We start from the raw sequence: 24,285 nt of genomic DNA, 5'->3' as shown, positions 1-24,285 counted from the left end.
ACTTTATTGGGGCATGTTTTCTGAGTGTTACGTATCCAACTCACCTGGTCATTCATAACAACCATAGTGCGAGTGAAGAGATCATGATGAGTAATTATACCAGTAAACCACTGGGTGGCAGAATCCTGTCTGTACACTCTCACCCTATAACCATTTAAGGAGTATGGACCTTTAGAAGAGGGGGAAAAAAAAAACATTGAGCAATTTAGCAAAATAAGGTATAAATATTTTTCCTTGATTTTAAACTTCATAACTCAACATATAATGCGAATGCATTGACTGCAAACTGCAAATGCTTCTGGTACAGCACTGCCTGTGAATTTTACTTTTATTCAGAAAGGTAATTTGAAATGCAAATGGCACATTTAAGTATGCTTTAAGGTCAATTATGCTAACATTTTCAACACACAATTTTCTTATCTAACTAAATCTTTATACATCCATAATGACAAACGATGGGAAAATCCCTGCCTACAAATAGTAACCACACAAAAGTGATCTGAAAGGCTAGAAAGTGGCAGCAGCAGGTTATACAGAAGCTATTTCATAGGCCAGTCACGTGGCCACTGCTTTGCTGGCAAAACCGTTTGCATCGTGGTGTTAGGGCTCTGAATCTGCCAAGTCTTTCCCAAAAGCAACCACAGAGCTTCTCTCTGTTTCAACAATTCAGAGGCAGCTGAGTGATCCAATCCTTACTCATGCCCCACAAAACATTTTAAAAAGCAAACGCTAGCAAGACTTCAGCTCCTGCCTTAAGATGTCAAGTACAAAGCAATCCTGTGCACTGTCCCTTCACCAAGATCAATTGCTTTCACCTCCAAAGCCCACTTCTGGAGGCAGGGGTTGGGCAGGATAATTCAGCAGTCCTTTTACAAGTTTAAGATCCAGATATTGAGGTTCAAGTTTTCTTCATGGTCAGAGATCCTAAGGCTCATTGCACGCCTGGTTTCTGCAGCATTTCTGCACTCCAGCAACGCTGCCACTGAGTTCAGATCTAGCCGTGTGGGTTTCACTCCCTCCACAACCAGGCCCCAAAGCGCAGGCCTCGAGCCGGCGTGCAGGAAATGAAGTAAAGCCAACAGGCAGGAACCTACCAACAGCCCAGTCCAAAGGACTTGCTTAAGCCTAGTGCAGTTGCTCAACAGTCCGGGCAAGGCCTGACCGTAACCCCAGGGCTCTCCTGGAGATGGCTCTTGCTGACCCTGTCTCATGCACTAAGCAAGCTCCAGTAGCTGCAGCAACAGGCCAGGATGGCAGAGGTGACAGTTTGCCCACATCCACCCCACACACTCTGTGGGAGAAAGCACTGAGAGACCATAACGACTGCTTTGAATGCCAACATATAAGAGATCTACTGGAAGTGCATAAACAGTGTTCATTTAAACTTTTCCATGTTTTTTGCAACCTTAGCAAGACATTTTAAAATACCTTTTGCATGTGATTATCTATCTTTTTAAAGCAGGCAGTAAATAAACAGAAGCTCCATCCCGTTCCCCACATCCACGTCCCTGGCGGCCCACGCGCCCACTGCCGCATGCAGCTGTGGAAGTGGCTCATCCAGGAGAGTGTCCGGGCCGCGCTGGCGCGGAGCGGGGCAGCTCTGGCGAGGACAGGAGCAGACCAGCGTGGCCAGCGCTGCCTGCAGACGCGCAGGACCAGGAATAGAACAAGCTGCATGCGGAGGTCTCGCATTCCTGGCCTTGGAGCAGACTGGGTCCCAGGAGGACACACTTCCTGATGGCTCCTCTCCAGCCTGTCCTCCTCGCGCCCCTGCGAAGCGCCTCTTGCTCAGCCCTCGCCCTGCTGGCTCTCTGACCAGCCACATGCTCTCGCCCCCAGTCTCCAGCGCTTCACGGTAGTCCCAACGCTCCTCCGTCAGCCAGGAGGGAGCGTCCATCACTCCATTAACTTCTGCCCAGGTCCTTTTGCCCTGTGTTCCCTTTCCTTCTTTCCTATTCTATCTTAGCTCCTCCACTCTTCCATCCTCCTGCCATCTGCACAATGATTTTCAGTCTCTGTGTCTTGCACAACCAGCCTCTCCTCTCTTCCCAGCTTTGGTCTCATTTTGGCAGCCCCAGGCCCTGGCTCCCAGCCCTTCCCCAGTCTCTGCAGTTTACGTGACGCTCCGTCCTCCAAGCTCCGGGCTGCTCACCCATTCCTCTGTACTGTCCCAGTGCCAATTCCCTTCCTCGAACTCCTTGTTCTAATCGGTGCCTGTCCTTTATCCCAGCCCTTATGCTATCTACTTGGACATTAGCCTTTAGCTACCTTTAAAGGCCATTTCTTCTCGCACGCTGCTGGGGTGTCCAGAAGAGGGAGGAAGCTGAAGCCGCGGTTGCAGGGCAGCTGAGCCGCAGGCAGCGGCACCAGGGAAGGCCTGGCCCTGCCGCTGGGCCCGCGATGGGCCGCGCCGTGGCCGAGCAGCCAGCGCCGCGCGAGCAGCACTGCCCGCTCCAGGGGCTGCGGCACACTCGGGGTTTCCAGAGATTACTATATATGCAGCCTCAAAGACTGGAGAGATATTAAATCTAATAAGGAGAAAAATTTCAAAGATTTGAATTGCTAAGAAAAACGCCTTGCTGACTATGTTCCTTGAACTGTTTTTTATTTTTCCTCAAAGCTTTCAACTTGGCCAAATTTGGGAGTTGCTTTTTCAGCAAGGAAGAAGCTACTTTCCTGCCAAACCTACAATTTCTACTGCAAAACATGCTGCAGTGACTGCCACCCAAAGGCAAGGTCACCGGGGTCAGGGTTTTTTCTTTAGTCTCATTCTGCATGCAGTTCAACAGCTTTGACTAAAATCCTCCCCTCCTAAACCCAACGTGTTTCTGTTCAAATATTTGGAACCAGATTTCAATGCCCTCTGCGATTCTGCTTTCTTCAGCAAAACTGTTTTAACTGCAACAGTCAAAATAGAAAATAGTAAGGTATGACCACTTCAGCACTGTAGATGAAAAGGAAAAGGCTGGATCCTAAAGATCATGACAGCAACATTACATCAACCTTAATAGATGCAGCTGTACAGAACAGAAGTGAAAACGTCGCTTAAGCTAAGGGCAGCAGGAGAAGGGGGATATAGAGAAGGGAGGGAATGGCAGAGCGGGAGGGCGGGAGAAAGGGAGACTCCCGAGGGGCAGCCAGCGCTGCTGCAGGGCGCCCTCGCGCCAGGCGCAGACTGTCGCTGCCCGGCCCCGCACGAGAGCGGAGGCGGCGCCGGAGCAGCCGCGCCAGCCCGGAGGCTGCGAGGGCGGCGGCGGCTTCGCCCCTGCCTGGGCACTGCTGCTCCGCCGGTGAGGCACGGGGCATCCGGGTTTGGCTTAGGACACGATTTAGGAACACTTTTAAACAAAAACACGTTCGCTTCTGGGAGTGATGAGCTGTAAATGAGTTTTGTGGATGATGCACTGCAGCTCTTTTATATGACTATTTTGATGTTGCTGGAGCTTTTCTACAGTATTGATTCTGCACCAGAGTATATGGAGCCTTTCATAATTGCCTTTTCATTGTTATCTAATGAAATACATTCAATAAGTTCAATTCTAGTTTCCTTTTTATGCAGCCCTAACTTGATTTCTCATCACCTCGCAAACCCATTTTGGCTGCAAATTTCATCAACAGACTATTGACTCACACTGTAACTGATGATACAATGATAAAATCTAAAATGACTAATATGGACATACCAAATACTACCTCCACAAGCAAGCACTTTGCTTTTTGCAGAACACTTTCTCTGTGGCCTTTAAGGATAACTTTATCTATGCAATTAAAAACTCCACAAAAGGAAAGACAAAGTATTCTACTTTTAACTTCAACATTACACTTACCATATTCCTTTGATCTTCTAATCTTAGGCTTATGAAAGCAGACACCAAGCAAACCTCACTCCCATCTTTAAAACATCCGATTATTTACTGCTCCTCTCCGAACCCTGATTTACAGAATAACTGCTCAAGCATTTTTGTCCCTAAGTCGCTAGGTTAAATGCCTCTGTAGAGCTGATTATCAGACCTGCAAAAAGTTAATGAAAGCACTGCAACGTACATAATACTAAAAGTATTAGCAAGGTTGGGTTAACTAATTCAATCTCCTTCATACTAGTTTTCACATAGCTTGTATCTGCGGTGTAAGAAAAACGATGACTGTAACTGATGACTGTACAGTTTGCTGCAACCTTGCAGCATTAGAAGTGAGTTATGAAATCTGAACTGATTTTAAAAGCACTTTTTTCAGCCTCAGAGGGGGATAAATCTCAAAGTATTCTTCATGGGTGACGGAGGTGTGAAGAGCCACAAGCACAACAACTGCACACCAGCTCTCCCGCTCCCGGCAGCCACCACACAACAGTAAGAGCAGCGGAGCACATGGCAGTTTGAAGGGGGCTGAGGCCTGGAGGTGCCATTCACAACAGATTTTTGTGAAGTAGCTACAGACTAACGATCTTCAGCTTTTGCTGCAATCACCAAGACATCAAATAAGTTAAGAACAGTCTGAAAAAGTTATGCACAGCTTCATACACAGTCTTGCTATCTGTTTTAACATACACTTCTAAAGTACCAAGTTAGAATTACATTCTTCACTATGCCACAAATGCTATGGGACAAATGCCACGCGACTAATGGCCTTAAGCTAGCTAACACAGAATAAAAACAACACAATTTCCCAAATAATTACCTTGCATAAAAATCTCCTGAACCTTTTGTTCCTTTACCCAGGCTTTTACCTCCTCATGTAACTGCGGGTTATCCCTGAGAACTGGGTTTAGACTGTCTACGTCGTCCTAAAGTAGAGATTAAAAAAAGAACCATATGTTATGTTTATTTGAAACATTTCTGTTTATTTTCCTAAATATAGAGTACAGCATTAAGTAGTTCGATGCAATTTTACTGGTTCCCTACAAGTTCCTGTGTTACTTTTAGAAAAATCTTACAAGTGCAAGATACTGCTAAGAGTTATTTCATGGGTTCACAGTATGCCGGATCCCTTATGTGGCCAGGCTTATAAGCTATTAATAGGATCACACTTTCATAAATACTGTCTTACTACAATCTGAATCGACCCTTTAAAGAATTCAATGTTTACAGGTATGCAGCAAGAACTATGTATGTAGTAACAAAAAGAATCAAGAAAAAAATTCTCCATATTTCACATACTTGTAAAATTTAATATGGACATGCATATCGAACAAACATACATATACAGGTTTAAAAACATGGAGATAATTCATAAAACATACCTGTATAATAAAAGAAACAAACACCATTACTAATTTTCAAATATGCAGGCCTTCATCCACAAGGTAATTTAATGATTAAAACACATTTTATTTGTTGGAAAAGATTCATCACTATCTGAATTGGAGAGACTACATCTGGGTTATTAAGACATGACTGACAGCACTGTCCTCATAGCAAGGAAACGCTACACCAAAAGACTGTTCTGTAACCTTGAAAGCATGGCTCAAATCATCGCCTGATTATACATCTATCCCTCCATTTCAGAGCACAGTTGCTATTTCTGCCTTGAGAACTGTGTCAGAGAAATAAAGCTGCTCTGCAGGTTGGTGACTGCTAGTGCAGATGTCTAGTGCAGACGGCAGCCCTGGAAATCCAGAGGAACATTCATTTGTGCTGAAAGAACTTCAGACAGAGCTAAAATGATCAGAGAGACTCTAAACACACAAAATGTAAAACATTTTTATCGGTACTGCAACTGAGATCAAGTGATTTCTTCCCTTGCTCTCCAACAAGTTCCTAATGTCTCACAATTTATTATGAAGAGCTTTAAGATATTAACCAATACTCAGGGAATCGTTCATTGCTGCCAGGCCCCCAAAGCCCATTAGCCATTTCTCTCCATTCAGATGAGATTCTTCCTATTAACTCACTATATCACAAGGTCTCGCTTCCTTAGGGGTTTGCTGTTCTCCATTACAGAGAACGCACCAACACTTCATCTATTAAAGAAAATGGCTGTTCCCCTCACAACGCTTTCAGAAACAGCACCCCAACCGATCCAAAAGGAACGGTGCTAGTGACCACTACAACACATGTGACGCAGAGCCAAGTAAAAGGGTAGGCGATGACCACCAGGGCCTCTGCCCGCAGGTGACAGAACCAACTGGCAAACCCACTAACACTACCAGAGCCCAGAAGCGTCCTTGAGAGCGTCAGTCCACACGCAGCAGCGTCGCGAAATCCTTGCTTTCCCCGCGGGGGCAGACTAACAGACGTATTAGCTGCTCTGCTTTCATTTGCAAATCCATCTTTGGATTCGATCCCAAAGACGGATGCAGTAACACTGGAAAGAGGGAATGATTTCCCAGGGAACCCAACAGCCTCTGCGATGAACATTCATCTGCGCCCCCAGGCAGCCTCCTTCGCAGCAGCTGCAGCAGGAGCCGCATGTGCGGGGGATCTCCTGGGCGAGCAGCGCGGCCACGCGCACTCCGGCCCAGCAGGACTGAGGCGCTGCGTGCTGGAAAGGCCGCCTCACTCAAACCCACAGCCGGCACACACGCCCTGCTCGGACCCTCCAGGCCTGCTCGAAAAATCCGTATCCTGACTTCAAGCCTGCACACATTGATCGGGGACCCAGGAATCAGGTCTCGTGCTCTAATGTTACTCTGCTCTCATGACGAGTTCTTTCGGTAACGTTCTCAGGCCTTTGCCTTGTCCTCAACACACTATTTATGGATTAGCCCTGTTACTGGCGACAATACACACCAGGACTCTTCCTTCTTTAAATTCCACATCCCTCTTAAGCACCTTGGCCTTCTTTGAACTTGACAGTGAAGATAATGCTGAATCTACAGACAGAACTAGTCTATCTTCTCTGGTCGATCCTTTACTCAGATGCATCAAGCCTACCAGTATCTTACACCTAAAATGCTTAGTGCAACACTTCTTGGAAAAGGAGACTACAGCGGCTTTCCTCACCTCGGGTCAGTGAAGAACCTTAGAAAACATTCTTCCTTCCCTCAGGCTGCACTAAGGGAGCGGCTCAGCTTTGGACAGACGAGAGTGAGGGTGGGAATCAAGAAACATGTCCCAGGCTCCTCACCAAACCAAACCAATGCATCGAGGCAGCTATCTTACTTGGATACTATCAAATACATCAATTAGGTATGACTATGAGTGCTATTAATACCTCTCTACAATTAAAAAAAAAAAGATGGCTGGGCTAGCACGAGACTACCTTTCCTTCATTCTCTAGTTCCTGCTCAATCCCTGCTTTCAAACACACAGCCAAGACTACTTTGATGTCATATTTAACAGCTCACCACATACTATAAATCAACAGAGAGGAGATGAGCTGCAAAGGGCACAGGAGAGGTCAAGGATCCATTACACACACTGCACCCAGGTATGACTGGGATTATAGAAGGAATACCAAAGAGAATCCAACATCTCTGAAAAAATTATCTATACATACATATATAAAAATACATACATGCATGCAAACACACAAAACTCACATTTAATATATCATCAGCAACTGAGGTAAAAAAATCTGCTGTGAATTTGGTACAGTATGGCACTAAAATACAGGTGCAAATCAGTGTGGCAAAGGAAAACTGCACCGGCCAACTGCAAGTCCGAGTCAAAGAATCTAAAAAATGGTTCCTAAAATCTCAACCGTTCCACGATTGTTGGTATGTACTCCATGTACTGAGTATATCAATGGACACAGTTATGTGCTACATGATGTGTCTTATTCTTCTGTTAAATCTGAAAATCTGCAAAACCAAGATATTGATTAGCTCTTGTGTTAAACCATAAGGTGAAACCCTTTAGCAAACTGTTTTAGTGCAAACTGGGGAAAATTAAAAAAAAAAGACAGAGTGAGCACCAAGCAAAAGGCTGATGATTTGCAATCTCCTCTTAGTATTAAAGATGAACAGATGATTCAGCAATGCCTGATCTTCTTCTTTACCCTACATTTTTATTGCTCAAGAAAAATAACCTATAAAGTACTTCTTTAATCCTGGCAATTGGGAGCTTCATTTTCACCTCCTCCTTGGCTGAAGGAACAAGACTGACAGACTAAGCTACACGAGGATTAAATGCCCTGTTGGGTTTTTCTCTAGTATTTTCCTCATTTTCTCCTAGAAAAGCTTTTCCACAAGTCCTGGACCTCCTCCTCCATGAGGAGGTTGTTGGTTTGAAACCTTTACGAAATGCAAATCAAAATGCAAATAAGAAAACGGTCTGCAATTTTCTTTCTACAATCTGTCACATGAAGTTCTTAATACAACTGATACAGAAGTGGCCCTTGCTCCAAGAAGGATTACATACAATACTGGGAAGAAGATAAAGAGCCTCTGGGCCAGGAAGATGACACAGACGGTCCCTCCTACCCTTCTGGAAGCCAGTCACATGAAGCAGCGTGACTATGAGAAGCTTCTCAACACGTGGCCACTTTTACAGATTTTTGCTGCTGGTCTACTGTTTTTCCACTTTAAAACAGGAATTTACTTCTGGTGCAGTGGACTTTCTGTTCAACTGTCCAAATAATATTTCACTCAGCTGTGTGTCTTTTTAGATGAAAATCCTGACCTGCTGGTGATGTGCTAGACTCCTAAAGCATAAAGAATGAAATAATTTTCCCAGTTAACGAAATGATTGACATTTTCTTCTGAGTAAATCTATTTTCTTCCTTCTGGTACAAAAGGAGGGAGCAGGTTGGAAACTACAGAGCATACCATCAGGTTAGGATACCACTCTGCTTCAACCAGACCCGCTGCTGCCTCTTCCAGGGCCGCTTCTCAGAAACAGGGAATCTTTGTTCAGAGTAACATTTTCAGACAGCTTTTTCAGATGAACATAATTTAACATTCAAAGCCTTGGGTGAACAAGGGCAAATCACTTACAAAACCTCTGAACTCCTGAGTTATGAATCAAGCAAGAATTTCAAAGAGTCTACCCCAGAAACACAACTCACAGCCACATTCAGTATTCGCCTTCGAGCCCCATCCACAAACAAAATACTGTCCCAGACACTAAAAGGCATCGCTGTATATTACAGAATGTGCATGTTATCCCCAAAACAGAGGGTGTTCTTAAAGGTTCAAGTAACCAGAAGCCCCTTCTCTGCTTTGGATGGTAGGACATGCCTGTGGAGGGATCACTAGCACATTTCCATAGCTCTCTGACTTTCCAACAAGACTCATGATAGCAAAGTAAGGCGTTTCCTCAACATTCAAAATACTTTGAGGTATTTCTTCCCAGAAGAGTGCAGAAACAAGTTCATTTTAAATTGGGAGGCAAAAGCCTTGAGCACAAAACAGAAACTCAAAAATGGATTCAGAGAACCCCTCCCTCACCTCCCACATAATCAATCACATAGTTCACGAAGTGCTTAGGAGGGCATGGAAACTCCAACATCAGCTGTCAACTTTTACTTTTCCACGAAGAAAAAGAGAAGAACCTATGATTTGTATTATAGGAAAATTACTACTGGGGAAATAGTAGCTTTTGGCATTCGAAATGCTTAAATTAGAGCCTTGACGACGAAGACTCAACACACACTATGCATCAGAACCTGCAAACACTTGGAGAAGAGCCTGCCCTGGCTACAGTGTCTGTGCATTCGGCTTCAATGCATAAAAGACATCATTTTGCATCAGCAGAATCTCATTTCAGCCAGTGTTTTACAGAAAAAGACTAAGTAGATTTTGCAGTCCTTAGAAAGGTCAATACCACATTAGTGCTCACCATCTGTGGTTTAATTAACTATAGCTTCCTCTGGCTGCTTAGAGGTTCTCCGATGATTTAGGACATGAATTAAATGGTTATGTACCAGTTCTCAACTTGAGAGGCATCTTTACAACATTTATACACTAAAAAAGGCACATGAAAATAGGCCTTTCATCAGGTATTTTAATGGTACAGGGACCACATTTAAATTCAAAGAATGTAAATGAATTCAGAGACCAGAACACCAGAGGTTGAACTTTCAGTTTTCTGGTGACACACATTTTACACAGCTCAAATTATTTGTTACCCAAATTTCCCTTTGCTTCCAGTAAAATCAATACTGCTTTTCAGCCTACTTCATTTTAAGGATGCTAGTTTGGCACTCAGGGCAACATATTTCTCCTTTACATTATCCATATACACTTTGCTGCAATCATGCACTGATGAAAGATGCCTCAAAAACACTGACATTTCATCAAAAATGTCTCAAATGCGTATTCATAAAATAGATGTATTTTTTTCGAGCTACAAAATCCTTTCCCTTCTTGTTTCATCAGTGACCACCTTGAGCTCTGTTTGTGTAAAATAAGCCATACTCTTGCTTTTGGCACAGGATCTCTAGGAAAACTTCATTAAGGAGCAGGACGGCTGCAACAGTCTTCATGGCAGCAACTACAAAAAGTGTTGCTTTTAGATTTATACTGCTGATATCTTATACAACAAATGTACTACAAACGGTTATAATAAAAATGCCATGATCTTCTTCCATAAAAAAATAAAATAAAATAAATGCCCTAACCTTCAAAAATTAAATGCCCTAGCCTCAAATGCACCCAAATCTGGGCATCTTTTTACTATTTCTCTTTTCGAAATATCTGCACAGTTCTCATAGTATTTTAATTCCTTGATAACTAGCCTTTCCTCAACCACTTCTCTTTTCTCTCAGTGATCATATCATCTAACCTGCACCTGATTATATCACTGATCTCTACTACTCTCTTGCACTGATAGTAACCATTTTGTTTTTGACATATGTTACAATCTTACTATGTTTGCCTTTCTAATAACATCTTGCCTCACATCAGGCAGTGAGGTGGAGTGGGGCAGGGTGAGAAATAACGCAGTGAAATGAAACCTGGATGGGCAGAATATCAGACACCTCAGAGCACTACCCGTTAACCGGTGACGTCCCCCTGCCCTTCCTCACGGCTTCCTCACAGCGGCAGGAACCGAGACTCCAACTAAAGCACCAAGGAACTGGCACAAAGCGACCCTGGGAAGGCAGCGGCGGAGGCCGTAACTGCGACGGGCAAGCAGCCCATGCCAAAACCCGGCAGGGAAGTACATTTAACTAGGCCTCCTCCTCTGCCGTTTCACACGTCCTCTGCACACACGCGCAAACAGAAGTCACTGGGGAACAGCACCTGTTTTTTAAAGAGGCTATTTTCTGCTTTCATTTCTGACAAGTCAAACGCTACCAGAGACAGAAGTGGTCAGAGGTGAGAGGGGGAGGCTCATCATACCGTGGTGGTTTGGTGGCTGCTGAGGGAAGAGGCGGCTGCAGGCGGCAGGCTGCGCTGGTCCTCTCGCAAGAGGGGAGGAAGGTGTCCCCGCAGGGGCCCGCGTCATCCCCCTGCCCGTCCCGAGCACGGCGGCCTCCAGCGAAGGGCAACACCAGCCAGGAACGTCACGGCTCCAGGAGACCAGAAAGTTTCACGGAGAGATCATAGCTGCAAGGTTTCCCTTGAACGGCTTTGTCTGGGCGCCCAGAATAGGCTTAGGCTGAGCTGGCGCCGGCAGCGCACGCTACCCCAGCCCACACTTGACCTATTTTCTGCTGCGCCTCCAGCACGGTCACAATTCGCCTCATTGAGAGGCAGCAGCTGCGAGCGAGCTGGGGAGGTCGAGCTTGGCAGCACAACCCCGCTGCGCCCTCGGGAAGCGGAGGCGCTCGCAGGAGCCGGGCACACGGGGCAGGGCAGGGAGCAGGCGGCCTCGCGCTCAGGCCACCTCCGACACCGCGACTGGTGGCTTCACAGAGGCTCCCTGGGCACGGGGAGGAGAAAGGGACGCACACTTAGTGGAGAGTGTTTGGGACCATTAATGCTGAAGATTACGGGCTATTTGCTCCATAACAGTAACACCCATGTCTCTATAAATAGAAAGTTACCACTACAGGAAAAAAGATAAAAGATTAAAAACTACATAATTTTCAGCTGCCAGTTAACTCTGCCTCCCAGGAAAAACTATCAACAACTGCTTTATTTTTCATTTGTTTCCCACCTTCCCATACCTAATACTTCTCCAGCATGCTCCTACTTTCTTCCTATTTTTACCTGTTCAATAATTAAAGAGTTAATAGAGATTTTAAATTAATTACCAGGCTTGAGAACTAGGGGGAACAGGGATGTGTGCTCTTCTTGGAGTCACTGCTTCAGGACTGAAAAGCATCACTGCACTAATGAGTTCGTTTTGGGAAGAGTAATTTGCAATCCTTAACACCACCAGAGCACTTTGCATTAAGAACAGAAACGACTGTGCCAGGTAAAATGTACTAAAGTTAGGAAAAGGAATATAATGGAGAAGTCTGTCTCTCAGTCAAGCCTTTTCCTCACACACACAGAAAATAAGCAGAGGCTGCTGCCTTCCTGTGAGGCTCCCAGGGCCCAGGGTGAAACACGTGCTGGCCAAGGCGCCTGCCCCGCGGCAGCTCACGGCTCCCCGGGGCGCAGGGGAGCGCACGGCACAACGTGGAGGCCGCCGAGAGCCTCCGCAAAGGGAGCAACAAACTGCGGCTCGTTGTCTTAACTCCAAAACTGCTTTAAAAACTCTTACTATATTTTTGAAACAGAAAACAAGAGATTAAAAAGAACAAATTGTGACCTTTGTGCTCCCTGGTTGTCACTCTCACTCTGAACAGCTGGGACCAAAGTGCTGTCACTGTAATGACTATTTGGGTCCTGTTCTGACTCACAAATTAAGAAGAAAACAGGAAAACTTTTTTCAACTAGCTGGGAAGGAAAACAGAATCTCCTTTTAAGTACTACGTATCTTTTAGCATCTTATCTAAAGATTTCCACAAACAACTGGCTCCTACTCACTACAGCAGCAGGCTGAGAGCCTCCATTCAGAAACGTGTGGTCAGGACTCGACACTTGATTCTTCCTCCATCTAGGAGCAAGCAACAGCTCAAGCGAGAAGCAGCGTCCCAGCTGCTTCTCTCTCATTTTGACGAGGGAACCATGTTTTGCAGAGCAGGAACACTGGAGTCCTGCCCTGCTCTGAAGTCATGTGGGTTCAAAAAAGACTGTGAGCCGCTCACCACGGAACCCTACGCCACCAGTGTGGTTCTCTCTGGAAAAAGGAACCTCAAAGTGCAGACATTTCCCCAAAGCAAGCTCTTAGCTGAGAGAAGCTTGTGCCAGCAAGGAGAGCGACTAACTGAGCAGATTTGGGGAAAACTCTTTTGTACATTGACATTACAGTCTAAACTGAGATCCAGACACCTTGTGAATGGTGAGACTGTTTTCAGAACATATCTAACAGTTCTCTAAATCATATCATTAAAAGACAAGCTGTAAGAATGGAGGTGTCTTTAAGCAAAAAACATTAAAGGCCGCATATTCTTTTGATCACCAGCTGTCTGGACCAGTGGGCTGCTAGGAAGGCAGCCTAATGTTCTCAGAAACCAAGCCAAGGGCTCAGAGACTGACAATTTTATGGAAAGCACAACTGCCTTGCAAGAGGGATAGGAGTGGTTTGCTGTGTGAACTAGCAGAGCTGGAAAGCTCAAGCTGCCACAAGGATTCTGGCAGGCTGGGCACCATCCCCAGTACTTACCTCCGTGGCACCTTTGAGCAGTCACCCAGCTACACGTGACTCTGACACTGCTGATAACCAGAAGCTAGCTGCCTTACAAAGCAAGGTCTCAAAATGAACTCCGCAGAAGAAAACTAGAAAGCCCTACACATGGCTGACTGATGACAGCCCTTGCCACCACCTTCTGGAAACACCTACCCGAGCATCTTACTCTTGTGACTGACTCTCCGTCTGCACCACAACCAGTCTAAATTGTCAGCAGTCACAAAGCTACCACGTCCCTTACATAAACTGCCTCCATTATTTTGACTAAATCCTGAACTTCAGGAGCTTTGAGAACATGCAACTTTCCAACTCCCTTCCCTACAACTTAAGACTATGAGCTGAATATAACCCCTTGTTGCCTCTCCAAACCATAGACATTTCTCTGCAAGGAGGAAAGAATACATCAAATGACTTCAAAAAATCCTTCAGCTTGCACACTCCTCATACTTCAGTAAAGTCTGGTCCACTTAACTACCATTACATGAATGTTTTATTTTCAAGGAGTTTTCAAGAATTTGTTTGAAAATATATTTCTTAAAATAGTGCTGCATAACAGCATTGGCCACATCCTGATAACATGAAAGTGGCTGGGATAAAAAGCCGTTTGTCTCATGCTGAAAATGACTACTGCTGCATCAGGAGGGAATTTAAAATTAGAATGTATGCCTTTTCTTGCAGATTTTCAGTCAGAAGAATCACCTTGCCGGGAGGCAGGGCCAGCACAGCGGGTGCAGCAGCCTGGCTGGGCGCACAGGAGCAAACTAATCCCTGTGCAAATGCGGAAACGCAGCTCCTGCTCCCAGACAGCACGGAAAGCGGCGCTGCCACAAGCATGTGCGCTCTCACGCCAAGAGCTCCTCTGACCTGCTGGAGCCATTTTAGGTATTTTCCCTATAAATAACAGAGCTCTGACCAGCTGGGATGTACAGCATACTTGGATTAACATTGCAGCTCTCCGCGACTCCAGAGAAAGCAGCGGCTCTGCCTTTTATAGAACAGATGAAGTCCCGCGAAGAGGAAAGATTAAACTGCTAATCAGAAGTCATGGACATTTTGGTTGTTGCTGCAGTAAACTCCTTGCAGGAAACTTGGGAAAGTCATCCCCTGTGTAAAATAAACACAGCACTGGGCTGTTTCACAATATTTTTCCATAAATAAATCTGTTAGCCCACAAAACAAAAACATTATTAAAAAATAATTCAAGACTGAACTATATAACTTGAAAAAGAAAGCCTGTCAAGCACCATACTTGACCAGTTTAGTGCATCCTGAAATCTGCTTTAACTTGATTTTGTTTGGTGTTGCCAGAGGGGCAAGCAATACTGAAGAGAAGACGGCAAAAGGGAGGCAAGTGGTGGAAACACACCCTCTATATTTGAAATTATTTCTATAGTGTATGTTTAAAATTCCCTCCTAAAGTCAAACAACACAAATAGTGAGAAAAGCATAGTTTAATGTGCCTCAAACCTTCCTGCTTTGCAAAAGGGCACTAAAGGGCACTATTCTGACTAATGCTGGCCGACTCGCACAAGAAGACGGGGTACAGCGAGAGAAAGGAATAGTTAATTTTAATTCTATTCAAAAGACAGGAAACGTTTGTGAGGTTGAACAGGGGAAAAAATCAGTATTTACGAACAATGGCATATAAAAAAAAACAGTTTAGAACTATATTTATGTAGTATATTGTTAAAAAATAATTAAGTTTGATCAGGAAATACGCTGTCCACCAAGTCCTCTACATCAAAACAGACACTACACTTTGATTTGTAAAATTACTCCAATGGCTAAGGAAATAAAAAGATCTATACCTGCTTTTATTAAAAAAAAAAAAGTACAGATAAAATTGCTTGAGTTTCAGCAGACGTCTAGCCTAAAAAAAGAGAAGTCCACGTACATGTCTGGATCTCTCTACATGTGCAACTGCAGCCCCCCTCGCCGCCTCCTTGTGCAGCTCGCTGGGGGCTGGGAGCTGAGCTCTCATGTGGCACCAACCTACAGCACAAACGAGCACTTCCAGCAGGTCTAATTTCAAAGATATATTTTAGAAGAAAAAGTTAAAGAGTAGGAGGCGTATAAGGACTGCAATTAGTTGGGTAACACTATTTTCCCTCCTACCACACATCTGGAGAAGCTGATAAAATATGCTACCTTACAGAACTTTTAATGATAGCTCACGTTGAAATGAACCTCAAAAAACACAGGGATGGATTTTCCCTTTTTAGTAATTCATGTATCTCTTCATAAATGAAGCACTCAACATGGGCACCTCCTCTAGGAGAAACGTAATCAGCCTGCCAATCACAAACCATTACCTCTAATTTCTCAACTCTACAACTTAACGGAAGAGGGTATTTGATTTTTTTCCATAAAACGTTGTTTCAGAGTACAGTATTTTCCTCATTTAAAAAGATGTTCTAAATAAAACTAGAAGATTCCTGCACCATGTTGTAGGAGTTACATCAAAAAAAAAAAAAAAGAAGATCAAATGAAGGAACAAAACCAAGCAAGCCCAGAAACACTTTACCTAATGAAACTATGACAGAGATCAAGTCAAGTTTAAGTTAAAATGTATTTCTTATATGAATACACTTCAATAAAACACCCGCCTACTCAGCACCTCCCCACTACCTGAGTGGCCGATGATTTTTTCCCTTTCTGGTCGAGCACAGCCAGGCAGCAGCTGCACTAGCCCACCCTCAGTCAGGGCCCAGTGTTGCCTCAAAGCCTTCAGCTGACTTCAGAGCGGCGCTTAGGATATCCCATCAGAAAAACATTCCTAGCTTTCAGTTTTAATAAATCAGTATGAAGATAGGAGTAATTTATGGACACAGAACCAAAGACAAGAATCCCTTTTCTTTCTCCTGGGGGGATATTTTCCATGAGTTTCTACTGCTGGGAAAAAAAAAAAAAAACAAACAAACAAACAAAAAAAAACACACAATAATCTCTCACCGAAGAGAGGAAGTTCCTTAACCAAAAACTTTAGACAGATTTGTAAATTCAACAATCTAAAGAGAACTTTACCAAAGCACTTTTAATGTTCACTTCCTCCTCCCCTGCGCAATAAAAGTTGTTCTCTGTTGTGAATTTCTCTTCTTTTTAAAAAAAAAATAACTTCAAAGCTACCTCCCAGAGTAGAACTAATGCATCATGATCTTTGAAAAGGCATGGAAAGAGCAAGACGAGTTTCTGCATGACAGCGGAACTGAGATTTTTCCTACAGATTTTTACCCTACTGCGGCCCGGCAGTGCCCTCAGCTTAGCCCAGCCCCCTGGTTCTCCTGCCCCCTCGCACCCTCCCCAAGCCTTCCCTTCTACCCCAACTCCCCAGGCCCAGCAGGGCAAGCCCAAGCCCTCCCACGCGAGCTCGCCCCTGCCCTGCTCCAAGAATCTGCTCCTGTTTCACATCACAGCAAAGCTTGGGGGAACAGCAAAAGGAGCCAAAGTGTGTGACTAAAGAAGCCTCTTTTTAAGAACCCAGGGTAAAAGCAGAAAGGCTCTATTTTTTTTCCACCTACTGCAAGAATGAAGACAGATAAAGTACTCAGAGAAGCAGCTCATTTTCTGAAGCAAGCATAAATTACCAGTTTAACAGAGACGATATATGCACATATATATATATATATATATATATATATCTTGCTGATTCTACAAATTGTGGGTGTAAATCCCTCCTCTGTTCTTCTCTTCGTGTTAACTCTCGGAAGAAACTGCTCTGTCTTACAGTCATAACAGCGAGTGAAGACTGCTATGAGTCATCTGACCCACTTCTAGTTGGATTTAGCCTTTTGCTTTCCTTCTCTTTGGAAACATACACTTAAACATAGCCGGTGTTAGTAACAAGCTGTTTAGACCATCACTCTTCAGGATGCTGCCAGAGAAGCCAGCTGGACTGCTTATGGGTGGTCCAGACACCACGGCCATGGAAAAGAATAGAGACAGCTTTTAAAGACGACGGTGAGACAAGTTAAAGCCTCCGAACTTGTGTGCTTCCCTGTCACCCGCGGAGGAAACGCAACTGGGAGCCCAGCGCAGAGAGCCCGCCTGCCAGCTGGCCTCCGCTGCGCGCTCCTCGGGCCGGCCCCGCAGCCTCCCAGGGCGGGACGAGCCCAGAAGCGCCCGCTGCCTGCTCGGGGGACGTACGAGCTTCTGGGAAAGGCAATTTGCAGTTGCAACAGCTATTTTTAGGCCTAAAGTTTGGAAAGAAAAAAAAAGGCTGAAAGGAGTCTACACTGTATGATTACAGGGTGCTTAAAATACATACAGAAAAATATCTTATTTTATCCTTGTTTCAAGGCATTTAAAGAAAGGTTTTTTTATGTGTACATGTTACTACTGCCCAAGCCACGCTACATTATTTGCTTGCTCTTACAAGCAAACAAATTAATGAAAACCCAAGGTGTTGAGGCCTCAAACACCCAATATATGCCCATGATAAACAGAAAGGAAGAATGCAGAAGAGCTGCACAATATCTAAGCAGCCTATCTCAGGGCATACAAAATTGAAATTGGAGAAGATCAAGTAAGATTTCATTAGAATTTAAATCTTGCATTTAAGGGATTTATTTAATGATTAGTAAGAAATTTTATTACTGTTACTACTATAATCTTTAATGAGTGTCAGACATTGGATGTTTCAGCTCTGCAAAATGTAACATGCATTTAGAAAAAGAGCAGAGTGGCTCCATACACCTAGTCTTGGCACCTCCCACAGGGGACTTCCCAGGGCTTTATCGGGGCTATCTGGAACCGCCAGCACAGAGGTGGACAGACTGACTGAACCACTATGAAACATTGAGGAAATCAGGCCCAGCTTGAAAAAACGCCACCAAGGCAGCAAAACACATCCTCCTATTTTGCCCAGTAGTAGAATCCGAATATGCAGCTTCGATCAGAGAGGGACGGCACACAGAGAAGAACTCACGTGCGTTTTGAATCCATCCTCAGCGCCCTGCTCTTCTCAAAGCGCTGTGTGCAGGAGAGCCTTGGGTGACGGCCGCACACACCCTTCCGCTTCCTTCCTCGGCGGCGGAGCAGGAAGCCGCGCGGCCGCGGAGCGGCTTCATTTGAATTGGTGCCCTCTCCGCGCCGCACCAGCCCGCTTCTGCCGGGGCCACGCATTCCCAGTCCTCTTCAGGGGGTTAACCCAGAGCAAAGCAGTGATGGAGCGGGGCCTGCTGCCTCCTAAGGGCTCTGGGGCCACCCGGGAGCCTCCAAGCGGGAGAGCCATCCCTGTGCTGCCGGCCACCTCCGCCTTCCCGGGCAGACAGCACCAGCGCGGTGCCTGCCTGGGCAATGCGCGTCTTTCCCTGTATGTATTTTGTTACGGAAAAAAAACCCGCTGTACAGCAACTCTGTTATACTTTATTTGCTTGGCCAAAATACTACGCAATTGACTCCGGCTAAAAGCCGGGGCTCAGCTTCAGCCAAACCCAGCACACGAGCTCAGTATCTGCAGCTCATACCGCCAAGCAGTCACCGGACAGAGGCCCCAAACCGATGGGCTTGCACATACTCAGCTGCAATTCTTCATATCCCCATCCGCAGTCTTTCAGGTAACTACAATCCTGAAACAACTCCAGGTAAGATCAGCTCTGGTGCTGCTTAACTTTCTAAGTACACCATAAACAATAGAGACGTTGCTGGTCATAGAATACTGCAGGTAAATGGGTGTTTGGTTGTCACTGCAGAAAATTATTTCAATTTTAATTATTTGATTGAGATTATAACTGCATTTGTATGGATTTATTGTAGCTTCACTTCAAATATTTTAACAACTGTATTTGAAAGTGGGCTAATTTTCAACCTGTATCAAGAGTCACTAAAAAAAACAAGTTTGAAAGTTTGTGAATGAACATTCAGGAAATGGACAGTCCCAAAACAGATGTGACACACAGGCAGGGTAAAACAGCAAGGCATTCTTTAAGGGTCTGGATTTACATAACTTTTCAAGTCTACGTTTCTTATAGATATTGGCTTAAAGTAAAAATAGAGAGGTTTTTTTAGCCTATCACCACAAAGGACAAAAAAATTCATTTCAACACTAAGTACAGGGCAAAGCCATTTACATCTGCTCTGTCCTCAAGATCCTCTTGTCACCACCATAAAAAGAAACACATGACTAAATGGTCTCAGCATGCCAGATTAATGAATGAGTCACTCAGTCACACACCAGTTTCACGTAGACAATAACACTGTTTATATCCTCTGCGAAGCAACAGAGATAAAAGGCGCAGGAAACAAAGCGTGGCTGGCGTTGAAGGCACCGCACACAGTGACCCCGGGAAAGCTCCTGGAGAAGGGACCGCTTTCAAGGCACACACACGTGTGGGGAAATACAAACCAGGTAACATGTCTGCATGTAGCACACTAATTCCCTAACAAGCCCAACACTTGCTAGATACTACACTGTAAAGCTGCAGAAGAGGTGGGAAACAGCTATAGGAGCAAAAGGCACATAACCTACTTTTAGCAACTATATTCATCTAGTGCTTATGTAGGTTGCTGACTGTAACAAGGGAAGCATGTTTGTTTATGCAGAAAACAGGCACGGCATGGGAATCTGTGGTTTGAGACGCTTTGGCAAGGCCTGCCAAAGTGCCCCTACTCTTGTTCTGAAAGAGCCACTGCTGGTAAGGAGAGGCTTCTTTGCCTAGTCCAGCTTTGCTTTTTCCTGCCAAGACCTAAAGGATGCCAAGTGTGCTGCTTGCTTTGCCTCGGGCAGTTGTCATCTTTCAACTGGACACCACCACCTTATTCAGAAAACTCCTTAGCCCAATAGTTATGTTAAACAGCACTGTGTTTCCAACAAAATTCATTTAAGGAGAATTCATGCAAATGGTCGTCTGCTGCCCATTACTAATATTATGAGTATTTGCAATGATGGGAAAAAGTTACTCAGTAGTTAAGAATTGTATCTGAAGTGAAATGGAGTCTTCCCACACAGATTCAAACCCTGTTTGTTTTGGCAGCAACGTACTGGAACTGCAGGCACTTCCAGCAATGTGCAATAAAAAATGTTTAGATCACCACGGTCTCTAAGGACTCCATACTGAAAACGCACAGCTATGAGTTTTAACCACAAACTAGGTATACTGAGAAAGACTCAGCATTCACTGATCTTTACAAAGGATGGCTCTTAAGTTCTGTTTTCTGCTCAAAACAGGTTAAAAGTACTCTGGAAATAAGGGGGAAAAAGGGCCATTATTTTCATTTTAAAAAGTAGATTTTCAGAAATTAGAAAGTTTACTGAATGTTTATCTGGCGTGAAGACCTTCTAACTTAAAAAACCCACATACCACCAACAAAAATACACTCAAGAAAGAGCTACCTTACATTAAGTGACTTAAGACCAAGAATGTGCCATGTGTGATTTGCAGCATTAAGTATAGAACAGTACTGAAAACATAAGCAAAATGAAGGAATGCAGACCATCCTCCCACTTGAGATATGTTTCAGTACAGTCTCATAATGATCAATTTAATATTTGTCTAATGTACTGCTGTTATATAATTCAGTCATACTATTTTAAATTGCTTTCTTCATCCGTAAGGATATTATCATTCAGTAAAGTTCTTATCTTTACACTTTACACATAAGACTTGCTAATGAGAAATTGCTACCCCTGCAAAGAGTGACATGCCTGGGAATGCAGGTTTCCAAAAATTAATACAATCAGTTAAATAAAGAATTAATCACAATGTTTATCAGCAACTGTGCATTGCTTTATAGGCCTACATTCAGCATCTGAAAGACCTCTTGATAAGATGCAAATTTGAGATGCCTCAATAGCTTAAAGGAATCTCTGTTAGCAACCTTCTTGCAGTGTTAAAATGAGGAGCTAATTGAGATTTCTGTTGTCACCAAACTGTTCATAATGGCTGCAGATCCACCTCTGCCTCTGCTAGGTAATTGTGCGCTCCCTGAGAGGGGAAAGCAGCCTGAGCTCTCACACAAAAGCAGCTCCAGTAGTGAGGAAGATCAGCTTAAATCTTGAATTATTGTTCACAAGCTATTGCTTCTGAAATTCTATTTGTGACCATTAATTATTATTTATCAAGACAGTCAGGATAACTGTCCAAATGACAAGCACACATATTCAGTAGTAACATCTTCACTTCAGTGTGCATGCACCTTCCAAACAGAACTGGAACCTCCCTGCGCCTCTGATCCTGTCAGCAAGTATTTTCTAAAACGGAGGGGCCTCAAAACCCATCTACTACTGCTATGCTGCTGCCAGCCGGGCTTGGCAATAAGACTGCTGTACAAAAGGCAGTCCTCCTCATATATTCAATTTGTTTTGCTCAGCTCCTCTTGTGAAAAATGATCTACTGCCAAAAGGAGATTGATTACACTTACTGGAACGAACATTATCAGAGACAATGATCTTGATACGTTTCAGGCAGAGAATAGACCAGCGCAAGTATTCCCCTTGTAAAGCGAATTGGGGAGATTGCGGTTGGGCTCCGAGGGCGAATTTACACTTCGTGCTCAGCTGATTTAAGAGGCTGCTGCTGCCAAAGGAGGATATCCTACTCTGCGTTGCGTCATCGCGCCCCTCGGCCGAGGAGGCCCCGGCGCCGCTGCACCCTCGAAGCTGCTGCAGCTCCCGAACAGCAGCCTTCGCTCCGGGACCTGCCGGCGTGGAAGCCAGGCCGGCTCACGGGCGGCACCGCAGCAGCGCTGCTCCCTCCAGCAGAGCCATCCTCCAGGGCAGCTGGAGTCACAACACGCAGCTTCACCCTGCCGAGAAGCTCATTTAGCATTCCCAGCAGTGACCCACCAAAGCACCAACCACTATGGGAGCCGAACGGCTCGGGCCTTTTCCTGGGCTTCTGCTCCATTGCTTTTCTTTTGCTAGCTATGTACTAGGAAAAAAAAGTCTTGGAGGAGGAGGAGGGAAGAAAGGGTGTCAGGACAAAATTACATAGTATTTATTCAGGGCCATCTGTTATTCTCAGTCTCAACGTACTATTTTTGTACCACCACAGTGTACAATCGCCGTCATAAGACAGAATTTATGGCTATTCAAATTGTAATCAGGCCAGCACAAGCTGAAATATCAAATGTTCTTCTGTTTGTCACAGAAGAGATTTCTAGACCTTTTCCTTAAAGAGAAAAAAAAAATCCCTGTTCCCCTGTTCGTTAAATGCATGCACAGCAATAAACAAACGTTTCGTACTTGTGCACTAACCAAGCTTCTTACCTGATAGGGCTGAAAGGCACTATCTTCAGTTATAAAATCCAGCTGCTTGTCCACAAGGAATTCTACTGCCGTAATTGCATTGTACACACTTTTTCCAACCAAGGGCTTGAATGTCTAAAAAAAAAAAAAAAAAAAAAGAAAGAAAAAGAGAGAGAGAAAGAAAAAAAAGAAAATAAACAAATTAAAAAAATAGCTCAGTACATCAACTCCCCGGGACTGTGTAAGTACTGACATATCGGTTCTTCCATCAAAACAAGTCAGAACAGAACAACAATAACTAATTATATGAGAAATGAGAATTTTGTGCTCTTAGTTTTTCCTTTGTGCAGTTGGTGGAAAACGAGCAAGAAAAGGGAACTGCACCACACGCTGTTCCTTTTCCTCATTGTTCTTGAGCAACAGTGTTTACCGCAGAAGCTCAAAGTACAGGAGCACGATTATATTTTAAACATGGAGCTCAGCACGCAGATCCTCTCTGCCTGCAGGACTAGCTAGCGCGGTGGCAATTACACTGAGGACACTGAAGTGGAAACCACTGCAGACATGCAAGCTGAAACGCTGTGCTGAATCGTTCACCTTGCCTCAAGTCAACCACCTCATTTCCCGGCTCGGCAGCTCCCTTTTCCTCCCCCGCGGGAAGGGCTGCCCGGCCCAGCCCCAGCTCTGCTCCTCTCCGCCCGCACCACCGCTGGAGGCACAAACCCTCCCCAAACCCTCCCCACGCACCCGGCAAAGAAAGGGGAAGGAGAAAGGGAGAACATGGAGGGCAGCAACAGCCTCCAGACAAGGCCCTTGAGACGGTCTAGACAGGAACGCAGTCCCAAGCACCCTGCCTACTCCTCCCTAGGAGCACGTCCAAATGGCAGCCCGCGCAGCAAGTCCTACGCAGAGCAGTGGGAAGAGCTCTGCTGAAGCGGGAGCGAGCGGCCGCGCCGGCGCTGGCAGCGTTTCCTGGAACAGAAGCCGAGCGCGAGTGTGACTGAGCGGGGATGTACCGAGAGGCGATGAGTCAGGTGGAAAGGAAATCCCAGTGGATAGAGCAGAGAGAAAATGCAGCTCTGAGAACAGACAGAGCGCAGTAAGAGGAAGTCACTAAAGAAACAAAGAACAAAGCAAAAAAGCAGACTAGAATTATTAGCAAATATGTGCAGGATATAAGGAAAAAAAGTCATAGAGCAGTAGGAGGAAGCAGAAAGTTACTGCACAGGACGGAAAATAAGAATGAGAAAGAGCCAAGGGCTAAGATTACGGCTCAGCAGCGAGGACGACAAGCAGAACCCGGGCAGGCCGAGCCGCGGCAGCCCATGCACCACACGGCATCTGCGGCGCTCACCGGCAGAGGCGCCCCGCAGGGCACGAGAGGCCAGGGTCGCCCCCGCCTCGCCATGGACAGCCTTGGTCGAGCGGAGGCCGGGAGCCCTCACCCACCTGCAGGGGAGGCACCCGAGCAGGCGGGCGCCCCTGGGCGCGCTAGGGACCGAGGCGGAGGGGGAGCAGATGCCCGGAGAGCTACCCAGG

At 45.1% G+C, this 24,285-nt stretch overlaps 1 protein-coding gene across 2 annotated transcripts in view; it reads right to left on the bottom strand.

Annotated features, from left to right (window-relative positions):
- The window catches only part of JMJD1C (jumonji domain containing 1C), a 147,640-nt gene that overhangs the window by 32,132 nt on the left and 91,223 nt on the right, over nucleotides 1–24,285 (bottom strand). Inside the window, exons 3-5 of one of the 2 annotated variants that reach the window (XM_088526319.1) lie at nucleotides 22,768–22,881; nucleotides 4,675–4,780; nucleotides 45–169 (exon numbers count right to left, since the gene is read on the bottom strand). In XM_088526319.1, the coding sequence (XP_088382445.1) occupies nucleotides 45–169; nucleotides 4,675–4,780; nucleotides 22,768–22,881 (345 nt within the window). Of the gene's footprint in view, nucleotides 1–44; nucleotides 170–4,674; nucleotides 4,781–22,767; nucleotides 22,882–24,285 lie in introns of those variants that run through there. The other variant, XM_088526320.1, reaches the window with a different exon arrangement.

Source organism: Tinamus guttatus, unplaced genomic scaffold (assembly GCF_059628265.1).
Source record: "Tinamus guttatus ecotype Peru unplaced genomic scaffold, ASM5962826v1 Tinamus_guttatus_pri_ptg000246l, whole genome shotgun sequence".
NCBI lineage: Eukaryota > Metazoa > Chordata > Aves > Tinamiformes > Tinamidae > Tinamus > Tinamus guttatus.
This window is presented reverse-complemented; position numbering and strand designations above follow the sequence as displayed.